The 15,647-nt window shown below is 45.1% G+C and overlaps 1 protein-coding gene across 1 annotated transcript in view; it reads left to right on the top strand.

Annotated features, from left to right (window-relative positions):
* Nucleotides 1–15,647, top strand: part of LOC146809855 (cytosolic phospholipase A2 gamma-like) — a 596,102-nt gene that overhangs the window by 38,819 nt on the left and 541,636 nt on the right. The window contains exon 2 of the mRNA XM_085616717.1: nucleotides 5,999–6,052. Coding sequence (XP_085472843.1) covers nucleotides 6,032–6,052 — 21 coding nt within the window. The 5' untranslated portion in view covers nucleotides 5,999–6,031. The remainder of the gene's footprint in view (nucleotides 1–5,998; nucleotides 6,053–15,647) is intronic.

Here is a 15,647-nt window from a genome sequence, read left to right as displayed (position 1 = left end):
ATAAAGAATTTAATAAAATGGAGTTGGTCGCTTATGTGGATTTAAGCCTTGATATGCCCACGGACCCATTATTTCTCCATCCTGTATCCGTATTTCAGGGAGTCTAACCCCAGGCTGATCAAATCCTTTTTCTCTCTTTAAATACAAGTACACTAAGTTGTTCTCTCGGCCTGAATGAGGTCGGACACGGTTCCAGGAAGGTTGTCCTCCTGCTGGTCACTTTAACACAGGAAAGTAATGACCTAGAGTTCAAGGAGAAAGATCTTGCATCATTGGGCCTTGCATCACATAGTCATGTTGTATCGAACGCTGCAATTAACAAGCTTGCCTTGTGAGAAAAGGACCTAAGTCCCATTCAGGATAATCTTATGAACCTCTACTGGGAACAAGGGAATGGTGAGGTCTTTTCACTTCCAGATTATACAACTTTTATGGGACATCTTCCTCTTGCGTGCGATGGTGAGGGGCATGGCAAGGGCCATGCTGTGGGGGCTGTGGGAAATGCAAAAAGAACAATTGATAGTGAGATTGCAGAACAATGTCATATATTCACCCCAGTACAGAGATATGGGCCTAAATCCATTGTTTGTTTGCTCACCATGTCAATTCCAGTTTGAACCCAGCCATATGCAAATCAGTCTTGACCCAGCGCCCAATAGGAACAGTCCAGCCCGAACTGTCAGGCCAGGTCCTCCCAAGACTGGAAACAAGCATCCTAGGACCATTTTTGAGGTTTCACCCCTCCTCAGCAAGGATAGCTTGAGTCCAGTGGCATGGAGAGCACAGGACCCACATCTGGACATACCCTTCCCACTCGGGGTGACAAATGCAAAAAGAACAATTGATGAACAGAATGCAAAACAATGTCATAAATTCACCCCAGTACAGAGATCTTGGCCTAAATCCATAGTTTTTTTGCTCAACATGCCATTCCAGTTTGAACCCAGCCATATGCAAATCAGTCTTGACCCTGCACCCAATCGGAACCCTCCAGCCCGAACCGGGCTGTGGGGCCTGCTCTGCCAGTAGACTTCACTCTCCCAGACTTAGAGCTGTTTAATGACAAGAATAGTTTGAGAGTGGCATGTTGTTTGAAATCATCTGCTGCCCTAAGAGAGTTGGGCCGGCCCTCACAATGTTTGCCCAGCTGCCCATCTCTGAATGCTCTGTACTGTAGTACACACTCTTTGAGGGACACTTTAGCCTTGCTGAATTCAATAAATGGTGAATCATTCATCTCCTTAAGGGCACAATGGAATGTGCAGACATTTAATTTGGAAGGGAACTTGGGGGAGGTGCTGGGAGAGGTGTGTCATCTGACATTTAATTGTGTATTGAGAAAATGTTATCTTCTAGTTTATCTTTACTCGAAAGATTGGTTTCTAATTCTGATCATGTGCTAGATGTGGTGTCCCAAATTATTTTGGGGGTCTTACACTACACTACTTCTGGTTTGTGTCAAATGCTGGCCCAAAAGACAAAAAAATTGAAATCTCTGCCACTCAAGTTGAATATGTGGCCAATGGTGGGTCTAAAGATGTTGGTATTCAAGAGGGTAAGCCTCGGTGGTTAGGGGATCTTCCCTCTAAGAAGTGTATTGTAAAATATATTGCAAAATCTAAAGCAAACAGATTGAGGACAATGTGTATTCATTAAAAAGTTCATTTAAAAGGAGTAATCTGGATGTACCAGAGGCCCAGCTGATAGATAAAACTTTACCTGTTTCCAAATTTTTAACAAAGGAGGGCCTCATTCCCTTCATGTTTGGTCCATAATTGATCCCCTTTTAGTGCCTTCTAATGGGGCCAAACAGGAGATGGGGGCCACTTCAGGGAGTTCTAGGAAAAATGAGCCCAAGGGGAAGAGGAAAAAGAAACATTGTATTATGAAATGTAAGTTAAAAAAAATTACGGTGTGCAAGTATTCCTTTGGATTGTTTATATCCCAACCCATCCACAAATATTAAATGTGAGACAATGAGCCTTTGTGCTTGGGATTGGTGCCCGGTAGATCTGACATTTTTATCCCGTCTACATCATCTAATGAAGTTGAAGATCAAGGTTCTACCACTGTATGTTGGAAAAAGTGTCAGTTCCCTATAATGGGAAAATTATCCATGAGTTCTATGATTGTAAAACAGTAATAAAATCAAAACACAACCCTAGAAAATTTCCAAACAAACTTAGAACAATAGAGTATTTTTTAATAACTTAAATGACACCAAAATGGCAAAAATCCAATAAGGGTAACTGGAGCTACTGTTAAATATAAAAATAGTGCCAAAAAGTGTTACCACAGTTGTGGTCAACTGCTCACAGTAGGTCACATCCTATGCATGTTTTGAGATTGACTGGGATGGGACGCAAGTCGGATGCAGCGTCCAGATTTGACCCAGTTAGAGGATTTACCTTGGAACATTCTCTCAAAATGGAAGTCCAAAATCTTCAAAGAGCAAAGTAGCAGGCTGTTGCCAAGGAGGGATCACAAGGTCAAATAGCCAATATAGGAGGTCATAGTAAAGCAGTTGTTTTTGGCAATAATGAACAGAGCGGGAAACATTTGAATTTCACGGCCAAGAAAGTAACTCACCTGATGGATACTTTTGACACATTCACCCAAGTCCAAAATTTCTTAATTTTCACCAAGTAATTTTTTGGGGAGATCTGAATCTTCCAGTAGGGCAAGGCTGCAGGCTGTAGCTGAAGAGGGCTCCACAATACCAGGTTACTTCTCCGTGAGATCCTGCTGAATTGAGTTTTTCTACTGAAAAGGCCGGGCACATAATTTCTAGATATGTTCCAGACTCACAATCCGATGGTTCCTTTTAGCAGCATGAAAGATTGGAGGGGAGACAGTTCATTATTGGTAGCAAATCAATTCAACAGGAGATTCTTTAGTCACGTACTAACCAGAGGCAACTACTTAAGGTTAGTTGTTTTACTACAAAGCCAAAAATAACTGAACATAAAGACACTTCAAATTGAGAGTGTAAAGATACATTGGAATCAGCATAAAGCTAAATCTGCACATCCAGAGTAATCTATGCAGCATAAACAGAACGATTAGTTCAAGAAATAGAATGCAGAGGATCAAAGAACACAGGTCTAAATTTCCCAGTATCAAGTGTTGATGGGTCTAAAGCACTAATTTATCCCTGCTTTAACGCTAACGTATTATCCCTACTTTAGTATTCTCAGAAGAGGAGTGAAGTAAAAAGGTGTCAGCATGTGGAGTCCTTCTAAGAAGTTTCTCCACATCAATGGGTCAGGTAGCATGAAGCTACAGAGCTTGTTCTAAGGTGCTCTCTCTCCAAAGGCAGAGAAGGAAGAAGTAGAGGGGCACTTTCCCTACTTGCACCGTATTAATACAGGTACATTTCCCAAGAGGCCTTGCTACGAGTCACGTCATCCACTCCGCACATGATGTCATACGTAGGTTTCCACTGGACAGTGATGTTCCTGAACTACAACAAGTTGACCTTGATTCCCAGTCCTTCTTAGGTATGAAACACAACAATTTTCCTTATCGGCCTAAGCTCATGATGTATCCCCTTGTCTGCTCACCTGATTTAGAACACAACAACATTATTCTAGCTAACAAGGACACCTCTTCCACCTGCATCACAAACGTGAGAAAGAACAAAATCCACAGCACACATGAAATTCAAACTGTTAATTCAAAAGCGAGAGCTTCCAGTGAGAAATGCATTTCAGGCTAACAAAATTCAGCTAACATAAGAAAATGTCACATGAGCGTTAAGAGTTTGCATAGGAAATAAGGCACTTTCAATTAATTTTACCACCGACATCTAAAGGAATATGTTCCATAAACACATTATATGCATGAATAATTGTCAGCTGCACAACACGAATACTTCATGTTAAAGCTTTCAGCTATTTACATTTACTTACTAAGTTATTGCAAGTTCATTTTCCATAGCCTAAAGCACATCACGTTATTTTATTGCACTTCACATATTGTAACACATCATGGTATTACGACAAAGGATTATAAGTGGATGCGGACTACACGTGTGATTAAAATGCACCTCTACAAATAAAATGCGTTTTTCTCTACATCACTCCTGTTGAAAAGCATCCAGCAGGGGAAACCTGAATCTCTAGACCTGCAGCAAATCACCCCAGTGAGTCCGACTTGGCAGGTTTTCTGCCTTCCAAAAAGTCTCAGGCTTTCAAGGGTGGTAGGAGAAGTCTAGCGAGACACAGTCAACGATTCTAAGACTCACTTCAGCCGAGGCCAGCAGTAGAGGCCAATTTAGTCTCCAGAGCCTTTAGGCAGGGAAAATAAAACTGCCTAGAAGTACCCTTTCCTTAGTATTTATTAAAAATCCAATTTCACTAATGAACTGGGTTTATAAAGAGTACAAGAGATGAAACTTCTAGTGTTTTCTAGCCAAATATAGCATTAATATTTATTAAAAATCTGACTTCAATAATAAACTGGGTTTTTAATAAATATTACAAAGAGTTCAAGAGATGAAACTTCTAGTGTTTTTTAGCCAAATATAGCATTATTAAATTTAATAGAATGTTATTTAATATAACTTCATCAGTACATCTATCTATCTCTCACGGTACTGCAAATCCCAAAATTAAAGCATTCTGAGACCCATCAGATGGCTGTCTGTGACATCAACAGAAATGTTGTGGCCACCTGTTCCCATGTTCTGAATATTAGAAAAACGTGAGGTACTGGGGAAGAGGAGGGGTACCCTGACCCCCTGGTCCTGGTGGAGAGGCCATACAGGCCCCCCAAGGGCCAAAATTAAAAATGTTTTTGTATCCTGGGTCCTGTAGTACCCACCAAGGCCTTCCCAGGAGGGTCAGTAGGACACCTGCCAAAACCAGTGTGGCCACCCTGTTAGGTCCTGTGGGAGTACCTCGGGGTACAGTGGGACTGTACAGGTGTTAAAAAGCTAAGCTTGCATTGCCCTGTTACCTTACCGGTGGGGTTGGTGCAATTGTGGGAGGTTGGCCAGAAACAGGGTTAGACAACCTAACACCACACACAGCTGAAGGCTATGCACAGCGGGACCTGCCATCACCCCCATGGGGAGCTGGACTGCCTGAGGCTCTGGTTAGAAAATGGGTCTGAACGCAGGCCAGGCAGTGCATTCAACCTCCATTGCACAAGGTCAAAATGTATGTGCAGTGAAGAAACTGGGTAAATGTGATCACAAAACATGAGAAATTCACTGTAACAAATATGTTTATAGTGACATTATAGTTAAGTCTTTTATTAATATCTTACTTTACCTTAAATATATCTTATAAAATCATGGAAAAAAAAGGTTGAAGCAAATTATTTTATTATGTTATGTTAAAAAGTAACTAGAAATTCACTGAAAATGAAAAATGTGAAGTGCGTAGCATTGAGGGTTTGTGCAACTGCAGGGGTTTGCCAGTAATAGCGGGTTGGCCAGCCCCACACCACGCACAGCGTAAAGCCATGCACAGCAGGAGCTTAACCGCTCATGTGGGTTTGGCTGTCAACCCTGTTGCCAAGCACAGCAGGGGGCTGGTTGCATGCGTGGGGGTTTTGAGATGTTATTAGTAATGAATTCAATGATGTCATAAAATGTCATGAGTGATGTAGTATGTGAGGTCATGAGCAGTGCATGGCTAGAGCGCAAGTTATAGTTAGCTCAGTAAACTATAATTGGTGATTTTGTTTTGTTTTTTTGTTTTAAAGCAATAGTTTTTAAGATATAACAAGGCCTAATTATAAAGTCACTTTAACGTCTATATTTTTCATAGAATGTCTGGTGTGTATTTAATGTAAGCTGCAATTATAGTACCTTATCTAACTATGACGTCACTTAAACTACTATTTTTTCCGTGGAAAACAATATATATATATATATTTGCATTTATTATTTTGCAATGCTAGCATGACATCTGAAAGCTGGGGTGATTCGCAGCTTCAGTCAGCAGGGTAAAGCAGGAGTTTCATGAAATGCCCTTTTTTTCATTTACAGATCTGTGCAAAGCGAACACCTGGAGAACCCAAAATGACCTCCTTGACATCTCTGGTAGTAGTACTTTCCAGTATTAGTATATCCAAAAGTATATTTATTTGAACATATTATTGTAGAAGCAATGTGTGAATTAGAAATTAACTACATCTCTATATATTAGCATGCTATAGAGAATAATATACTCCTACTGTATCGTTTAAGGACAGTGCAGATCACAAAATAGTTCTCTCACCCTATAGAGAAACAAGGCAAAATGTAAAATGAAAAAGATATTATGATTGGTGATATGACAATAATTATGAAACATGTACTGTGGAAACATAAAAGCAAATATTCTATGTAACCAGCATTTTGGGGCAAACAATAGTTGAATCACAATAGCATTTAAGATGTGCTTTATTATGAAGATCAATTGTTAATCCTGTACTGATCTCGAGCAATCCATTAAAGGACAGTCATCCAAGCCACCTAGATGTCACACCTGTTAGCTAAATAATATACTGAAGGGTTGATGCAGACATTTGCTTTAAGAATGAAACCATGTATGAGGTTTGGGAGATGTAAACAGCTGCAGGCACAGCACACTTCCCACAATATTGGCCCACATTATGTAGCAAAACTTTGTAAACTGGTGACAGGAAGGCTTCTGCACAGAATACAGCACTGAGTCAGTGCCAGTCACCTTCTATTGCAACCTCTGGATCATGAGAGACCAAACTGTCCACAGCTCTCAGTACTGCATACCTTAACTTTTAAAGCTTTTGGATCATCTGGTGAACCTTGGTTGGACTGGCCCGGTCATAAATTGGCTTTGGTCTTTTCTAATGGGCTGATTCCAAGTGGTCAATCTTCCATCCATTCACTTAATAGAAATTATGGTAGGTTGTACTGTTCCTTGTAGTTCTGCCCTTTTCCCCATCTTAACATACGTATTCATCTGTTAGGCTTGCTGGTCTGGATGTTTGGGATCTAGACACTCCTCATATCAAACAATACCCAACTGCTGGAAACCTGTAACCTTACCAGGCATCCTGATCCCTCCACTCGAGGAATGCCTAATTGGTGTTTGTGGATGCCTGCCCACCCAGTGCAGTGTGTAAGGTAATCTAGGAGTGTTATTTGACAAGGAGCTTTCTTTTGACTTTCACATTTACAAGCTTTGTCTTGCAATTTCTAAGACACTCCTACCTGTCACACATTACACTTGTTTTGCTATAGGGACCAAGATGCAAACCTAGCTCCGAGCCGGCCACCACAGTTTTGTGGTTCAGGTTGCTACAGCTTCCCTCAATGTGGACAGCCTTCCTCACACTTCAATTGACAAAGATTCCTGAAAGCAAGACTCTTGTGGAATAAGTATGTTCTCTTCCACCAGTGCTACTACCGCAACTTGTGTCCTCTGACTTTTTTTCTCCTGCATTATGAGATTAGTTGGCACAGCTGTTGCTGTTGTTTCTGGATGCTAATAGGAACAAACCGAATCAACTGATTTTGGATGGGCAACAGGTAGCTAGATTATTAGTTGTGGAATAGATGCCACTGATTCGATAGGTCAAGCCATGGCGTCTTCTGTTGCATTATGCTAGCCAGCATGGCTTCGTACTGCTGGATCTTCAGAGGCAGTCCAGTCAGTATTAATTGGCATGATGTTTGATGGTGTTAAATTGTTCAGTGCAGACGCTGCTGTACGTAGGTTCAGAGACAGCCACGGCAGTAGATACCCTTAGCCCTGTTCCCTTCTCTTTGCTTTAATTATACATTTGGAGGAGATGACCCTGTACATAAGGGTTGTCCTAGTTGTAAGTGGTATCAAAATTGTATTATGATATGCATTTTGCAGTATTACATCATAAAGTGTGGCGTTCTGCCTTAGCAGGTCTTTTTATTTGGATATTTTGTTGTTAATGACAGGGTGTCTGTTTTTTGAGACCCTACAGAGGTTTCCCGTAGGTAGTGTTTTTGGTTATCCCTGCCGAGGGGATCCTCATTCAAGCGGTTTAATTCTATGGTTCTTTCTCATGTAAAATAGATTACTTAGAGTACTTGCTTGTAGAAGGCTTAATACCCTTTTTTCTTTTCTCTAAGTGTGGGTCTCGGTTGGTGTAGGACCAGACGTTATTTCATTGGAAATTCCGTTCTTGAATTATGGTTTTCTTTTGGCAACCTCTTGCCTTATTTTTGTACCCCTTACATATGATGGTACACAGCTTTTAGTTCCTTTCATTTGGAGTGGTTTTTTCCTTCCGATCATATGGAGATTTATAATTCAATCGTTTGTGACATGGTTATTCTTGAGGACTTCCATTGTACGGCATCAAGGTACTCTTATCCCTCTGACTTGCGATGCTTCTCCTGTCGGATAAAGAATGTATCCATCCATGTGGAATTTGATGCCTCTTACACCTATGTTACGTTATATTATTCTGGCTGAAAGTCCTTCTTGTGGTGTCTTGGAGCAGTAACGACAGACACCGGTTATCTGGGTGACACTACTTTATTCACATGCTTCTTTCACCTTCCCTGTCCCTACACTATCTGACCACGTCCTGTCGCCGCTCCTCCTCTTCCTCTGCCCTCCTAGCTCCGCCCACACCAACGACTATACCACTCACCCTCTATATCTTCCCCTTTTTAACAAAATGAAATGAAATGACTGACTTGTTTACAGTTCTTCAATAAGTCGTCTCGGCCTGCGAATGTCCTGTCTCGGTCTCAATGACATGGCTCCTGTCACCACCTCTGACTCTACTTCCGGCCCAGAATGCGGGCTCTCGGACTTCAAGTTCTGGCTGCCCCCGCATTCTTTGAAGCGACTCCTTCATGCCAGGCGTGCACTTCTGAAAATGAGACGCATTTCGGGTAACTCTTCGACTGTCTGATTCAGCCGTCACCATGGTACCCTTCTTCTGAGTGATTGTCAATGGTTCAGCTCTGAACTTGCAGTCTGTTTTCCGGTGCTGCTCCTGCTTGATGAGAACGCAGTCCCCTTCATGGATGGACGGCGAGCGCGCTCTCCTTCTGGTGTCCGCATACGATTTCATCCTCTCTTTCCCACGACGATCTGCGGACACAACCTCTTGATGAATGCGAGCGGGTGAAACTGCTCGCAGAGCGCCTTCCCATGTGGGTATCCTGTTCCTGATCGGTCTTCCCAGCATTAGGGTGGCAGGACATTTGCCCGTGGTGGCATGGGGAGTTGTCCTGTAGGCCCGGAGGGCCTCATTGAGAGCCACCTGGAGGTCCCTTTTCTCACTGGTCGCTTGTTGAAACATTTTCTTCAAAGTGGCCATGAATCGTTCAATGGTACCATTTGCCTGTGGCCATAAGGGCGTGATTTTCCGATGCGTGAAGTTTATGTGCCGGGCAAAGTCACTAAACTCATGGCCGTTGAATGGAGGGCCATTGTCCGTTTTGAGCACCTTTGGAATACCCCACGCCGCAAACACTTCATCAAGCACCGCAATAGTGCTGGCCGCACTAGTGGATGATACAAACTGGGCTATCGGGAACCGCGAATACTCGTCCATAATTGCTAGGACATACTTTCCTGACTGAAGAGGTCCATAAAAGTCCATGGCAAGTTCCTGCCACACACCGCTGGGTAATTCGGTCATTCGCAGAGGAGCCGGGGGACTTCCCTGACTGACAAGTTGACACTGCAGACAGTCTTTGAGAGTACGTTCCACCATCTGGTCTAATAACGGGAACCACACTCGCTCTCTCAGAGCTCGCTTCGTTGCAACTACACCACGATGACCTTCGTGAACTAGATTGACAATCCCTTGTCGTAGTTGCGTCGGGATGACGATCCTGTGATCCCTCAGCAGAAGCCCTTCCGAGGTGGCAGACAACTCCTCACTCACATGTCTGAATGCTTGCAGCTCTTGGTGACTTGCTGAATCTTCCGGTTCCTCATCACCATCAGATCTCCACCGGTTGGTCTGCAGACGTCGAAGTACCATCTGAAGAATGATGTCTTGTGCCGTCGCTTCCAGAATGGCCTCCAGGGGAACCGCAGGCGGTTGAGCTTGGCCCACGACAAAATGGACATATTCTTCTGCTATTGACGCCCCTGGCGCCGACTCAGTTCTAGGGTGACGAGACATGTAGTCGGCCGGGTCGGCTGACTTGCCCGGCTTGTGCAGTATGGTGTAGGTGTACTCTTGCAATCGCAGGCCCCACCGCTCGATCCGAGGTGGCATCTTCGACTGTGGATCTCCAAATATGGTAACGAGCGCCTGGTGATCCGTCACCATCGTAAAGTGCTTGCCATAAATGAACACATAGAAGTGTTCGCAGGCCAAGGCAACCGCCAGACTCTCTTTCTCTGGCTGAGAATATGCCTTTTCAGTGTCAGACAAGCTGCGACTCGCATACGCTACGATGTGGCACTGGTCCTCCTCTCGGTCATACTGAGCCAGGATCGGCCCTAGGCCCACCGGGCTGGCATCCACAGTTATTTCTGTCTTCCGTTTGGGGTCAAACTGCCTCAACTGCCCGTTTGATGTCCTGGAAGGCCTGCTCACATTGACGGGTCCAGTCGAACGATTGTCCCTGCTTTGTGAGAGTGCGAAGTGGATGACTGATGGTGGCATAGTCTTTGATGTACCTGGCACAATAACTGGCCATGCCCAGAAAGGAACGGACATCACTGACGTCTTGAGGGCTCTTGGTGTCATTTAAAGCCATCACTTTCTCAGGGTCAGGCTTCATCCCTGCTCCAGAAAACACATGCCCAAAGAATTTGAGTGTGGATCGATGAAACTCGCACTTCTCTTTGTTCAATGTCAGGTTGGTGTCCAAGAGAGCGTGGCATACTCGATCGAGGGCCTTGTCATGCTCTTGGACGTTGGACCCATACACGAGGATATCGTCGCTGTAGTTTAGCGTATTAGGTATATGGCATATGGTTTGGCGTATTGCTTCCTGAAAGATCTCCACAGCAGAAGAGATGCCAAAGCTTAAACGTTTATAACGAAACAGACCCAGGTGTGTCGCGAACATCGTTATATACCTTGACCGTTCATGTAGTTCCAGCTGATGATAGCCTTTGTTTAAGTCCAATTTCGAGAACACTCTGGCTCCATTCAACGCGGTAATCATATCACTTAAATGAGGCCCAGGATGTCGTTCCCGTTCAATCGCGGTGTTGGGAAGCCGCATGTCTACACACAGTCGCACTTTTCCAGAGGTGCCCTTCTTGGGCACGATGACTGCGGGTGACACCCATGGAGTGGGGCCGTCAGTCCGTTCAATGATATCTGACGCGAGCAGTTCTTGCAGCTCATCCTCCACAGCCTGCTGAAGATGGTACGGTACCCGTCGGGGATGTTGAGCGACAGGTCGGATCTGCTCGTTGATGTGGAGCCGAATTCGACATTTATTCAATCTTCCCAACCCGGTGAATAGCTTGGGGAATTTGTGTAATATGTCCTGATCACCACTGACCCGGTATAAGATCTCAACCAACCGAAGTCTCTCTGCCGTTGGTAGGCTGAGAAGGCAATCAGCTTCCAGGCCATCAATCACATGTATTACAGCTGGCACCGACTTGTTCTGATGTCAAAGAGTCGTTTGAAACTTCCCTAGACAGGGGAGCGGTTTCTTTGACATCCAGGTGAAGACCCGGACGTTCGCCGGGCACAACGGAGGTGGTGACTTCATCTTTTTGTACTCCATTACCGGGATGTAATTCAGTGATGCCCCACTGTCCAGGACAAACTGAGTGTCAGATTGCCCACGCTGATGTTCAGTCTCGGGTAGGTCTTCAATTGATCTGGATCGGCAACCATGCTGGCATATTCGACCGTGTACTCAGATTCACACGACCCTGATCGAGATTACGGGGATGGTGACCTTCTCGCCCAGCGAGATCTCCTCGATTCCCGGCTGGAATGTGATGAGCTGGAAGACGATTTTGGCCGATCTTGCACAGCTTTCACGTGGTGTCACCTGGTGTCCGAGCGAGTTGGCCTCATCGCTTCATTCTTCCTCTCTCTGCGATATTCGCCACAAGTCGCCTCAAAATGGTTAGTTCGTCCACACTTCCGACATTGCTGCCCCATGGCTGGACACGCTTCTCTGTGTGGGAAATCGTACCCACATCTGTAGCATTTCTTTCCCCCATCTTGTCTCTTGTCTTTTCTCCTTGATCCGTGTCTCCTGTGCTCGGTGTACCTCTGGCGAGAGGAAGGCCTAGAGTGGTACCGGCGCTCCTTCGAGTGCCTGCGTCTGTGACTGTCTTGCACCCAGCATGCCTGCTCACGTCTTTCAGGGCGCCCGGCCTCCATGCTTTTGGCTTGCTCCTCCGCTTGGTCGTACACTCGAGTCATCTCCTCTATTTCCTCTAGGTTGTGACTTTTCCTCAACAGCCTCCTCCTCAGTGTCTCAGACTGACACCCATCAATTATCTGCGACCGGATGGCATCATCCATTGAAAACGCATCGAACTCGCAATATCTGGACAATCGACGCAGTCGTGTTATGAACAAACTCATCACCTCTTCTTTCCCTTGACGGGCTTGATGAAAACCATATCTTTCATAATCCAGATTCCTTTTAGGCAGAAACTTCCTGTTTAGTGCCTCGCGCACTTTATCATAAGTTCCGGTGTCCGCGCCAGGTAGTTCTTTGATGATCTTGCTAATTTCTTTACCGACCAGGTTGCGCAGTGCAATCACTTTGTCCTCATCCTCGGTCACCTTCGACCCTTTAATGTAATCCTCAAAGTCTTCAAGCCATTCTTGCCATCTGGGGCCCATGCTCTCCCCAACCGTTAACGGTAGCGGCTCTGGTGGGCGCAAATGTGACACGCTCGTCACGATCGGTGTGGCTTCGGCTCTTTGCGGCGAGGTGTGATTTGACGTCATGGCAGCACGCACCTAACTCGTCCAGTCCTCCCCACGTGCCCGTTTGTTCCTAGCTTGCTTGTGGTCGGTGCCTGGTCACTTTCCTTCCTTCTCATCTGCTTTGGCAGATGCTTGACCATTCTCCCGACGAAATATTCGGTCTCTTGGCTTGTCAAGTGCTTGTTTAAATTTCTGGCCTGACTTAAAGATGGCTGCCGCACAGGGTCTCTTACTCCCACGAGGTCTTGCCTGCTACTCTCAGCCAGCTTGCCACACTATTTGTCAGTGCTCCCACAATCACCACCTCTTCTAGTGCCTCACACGCACTCCAGAAGTCACTACCTGGCACAACGAGCTCGGGGTGGGCACCCGACCTTCTTTTTCGTGCGCGTGCCGTTTCTCACGCATCGGGCGTGAGATTTTCAGTTAGCGCGTAGCAGCGCTCAGTCACCCACATGGTTTACCGCTCCGGTGCAGCCGCCAGTCACCTCAGGAGCTGTCAGCATTCATCGGGGTGGGCTCCTGCTCCTTCTCTCACATTCCTTGGTGACACTGGATACAGCGCGACTTAGCGCTCGACAATGAGCGTGTTTTCTTCACCGGCTGCACCACGGGACAGGGGCACGTCTTCCTCGGCTTCAGGGGACACTGGGCTGCAGCATCCCATCCTCGTCGCCAGCTGTGGTGTCTTGGAGCAGTAACGACAGACACCGGTTATCTGGGTGACACTAGTTTATTCACATGCTTCTTTCACCTTCCCTGTCCCTACACTATCTGACCACGTCCTCTCGCCGCTCCTCCTCTTCCTCTGCCCTCCTAGCTCCGCCCACACCAACGACTATACCGCTCACCCTCTGCACTTCTTTCGGATTTTGTCGGGACAGGGTCCTGTCAAATACTTCTTTCCTGTTGTTGAGCATGCATTTGCCCTTGGCACTTTTGGGCCATGAGTTCACATATCCTTGGGGTTAAATGTCAACTTCTGATTGTTCAAAAATATCAAGGTGGGGGGAGTATGGACCACTTGTCCTGTGCATCAGGGTCTTAGTTAACGGGGTTGGTCATCGTTAAAAAACCCATATATACGTACACAGGTGTTGGGCGGTATATGTTGATTCTCCGCCTTCGTGTATCGTAATAGCATGATCATTGGGCTTTTTTTGTCCATATGCTAACCTCCCCAAGGAGGAAGACCAACTGGTTGTGCAGTAGTGGTCAGAAATATTAAGACGAGGGTGTGCTCGTGCTCAGTGAACTGTGATATTTAAAATTCCTAATGTCAAATCTCGTGTTCTTTATTCTTGAGATGCATGACAGGGGGAAATTAAAAAATGATCGTGCATGTAAAAAACCTGGTTATTGGTTTAATGCACTGGTAAGGGTCTGGTGTGATCTGGTCTACATGTTTCAGCCTCGTGCAGAGTCTAGAGGCTTTCATCAGGACCAAAAGGGTTATAGGGGAGCAATCTTGGGCTCACCACAAGGATTCTGGGGGTGGATATTTGTACTCACCACCTTTGTTGTAAGGAGTCAGACCAGTAGTATCTGTTCCTGCGAAGAGAAATCGTGAATATTATCACATCCTAACAAACTACTTGTATTTCTCCTAGATCTGTGCTAGAACGATTTTCAAGTGTTATCATCCCTGTTTAAACCAATCTTGGTATAGGATTATCGTGCGTATTACTGGCGCCTTTATTATACAGCAAGGAGTGGATATTGTCAAAGGAGCTAAAAACGGAGGTTAAGCAAACGCTATATCGGCTTTCTTTGAAGTCAGATACATATTTACCAATGCGAGCCGCTATAGTTGTATGTCAAGTGTGTCATTATCTCTCGCATGTGTGGCTCGTTGCGTGATGATATAAACATATTTGGTTGATGTTGTGGGCAGTGAGACTTTGATTATATTTAAACTCGTGTGGACTCGCAGTGGCGTGGTTTGTCTACGGTGAGTAATTCGATAAAAAGGGGGGTCAATTACCTTTTTTACAATTGGGACATCTTCCTTCAGGGTGTCCGTCAGTTAAATGAGAACCTTTTGTTGTTGGAGAGGGGGAAACGATTAGATTCTTTTACTCACTGTTTGCCGCAATGTAGGAAGCAGCTTCGGCGTGGCTTACCGGTTACTCTGGCAGACTCGCTTGTTCTGACTCTGACGCTGTTCCCTGGGATAACGTGCGTCCGGTTAGACTCGCGTTACATAGGCCAGCGCATGTGGAATTAAAGTAGGACTTCTCGGTCTTGGTTGGCATTATGGTTGGCACTAATGGTTGGCATGGTTACTCTTAGCAATATATGCGATGGTAATGCGCATAGGCCAGTGTGTGTGGAAAATGAAAGTGGGATTTCTAGGTCCTGGCTAACATCTTAATGACGTTCCAAGGCTAAATTTTACTAATACTAAGTGCAAGATCGTTCTTATGTATATTTCAATGTTCGTGGTAGAAACATATGGGTTTTCAATTACCTATTCGTTGGACCCTCTATGTCCAGTGATTGAAGGTAGCAAGTGTCTATTGTAATCGCGGAGGGTAGTTGTTACTGTCATTTGTTAAAAGCGCACCAGGGTATGGTATCGTTAAGCCCTTCTTTGTCTGTCTTGAGACGATGGACCCAGCGTTGTTCCTTTTCAAAAAGTACGCGCTCCACATTGTGGCCTTTAAACATTAGGGTCTCTAAGATTACCCAGTGTAGGTCTTCTGAGGTGTGATTTGCTTCAATAAAATGTTTGCTCATTTGTGTTGTCGCTCTTTTGCATGCGATATTGCTTCGATGTTCAATGATCCGTTGCTTGATCT

This window comes from Triturus cristatus, chromosome 7, assembly GCF_964204655.1.
Source record: "Triturus cristatus chromosome 7, aTriCri1.1, whole genome shotgun sequence".
Classification (NCBI taxonomy): domain Eukaryota; kingdom Metazoa; phylum Chordata; class Amphibia; order Caudata; family Salamandridae; genus Triturus; species Triturus cristatus.
The sequence above is the reverse complement of the archived record's forward strand: the minus strand, read 5'-3'. Positions and strand labels throughout refer to the sequence as shown.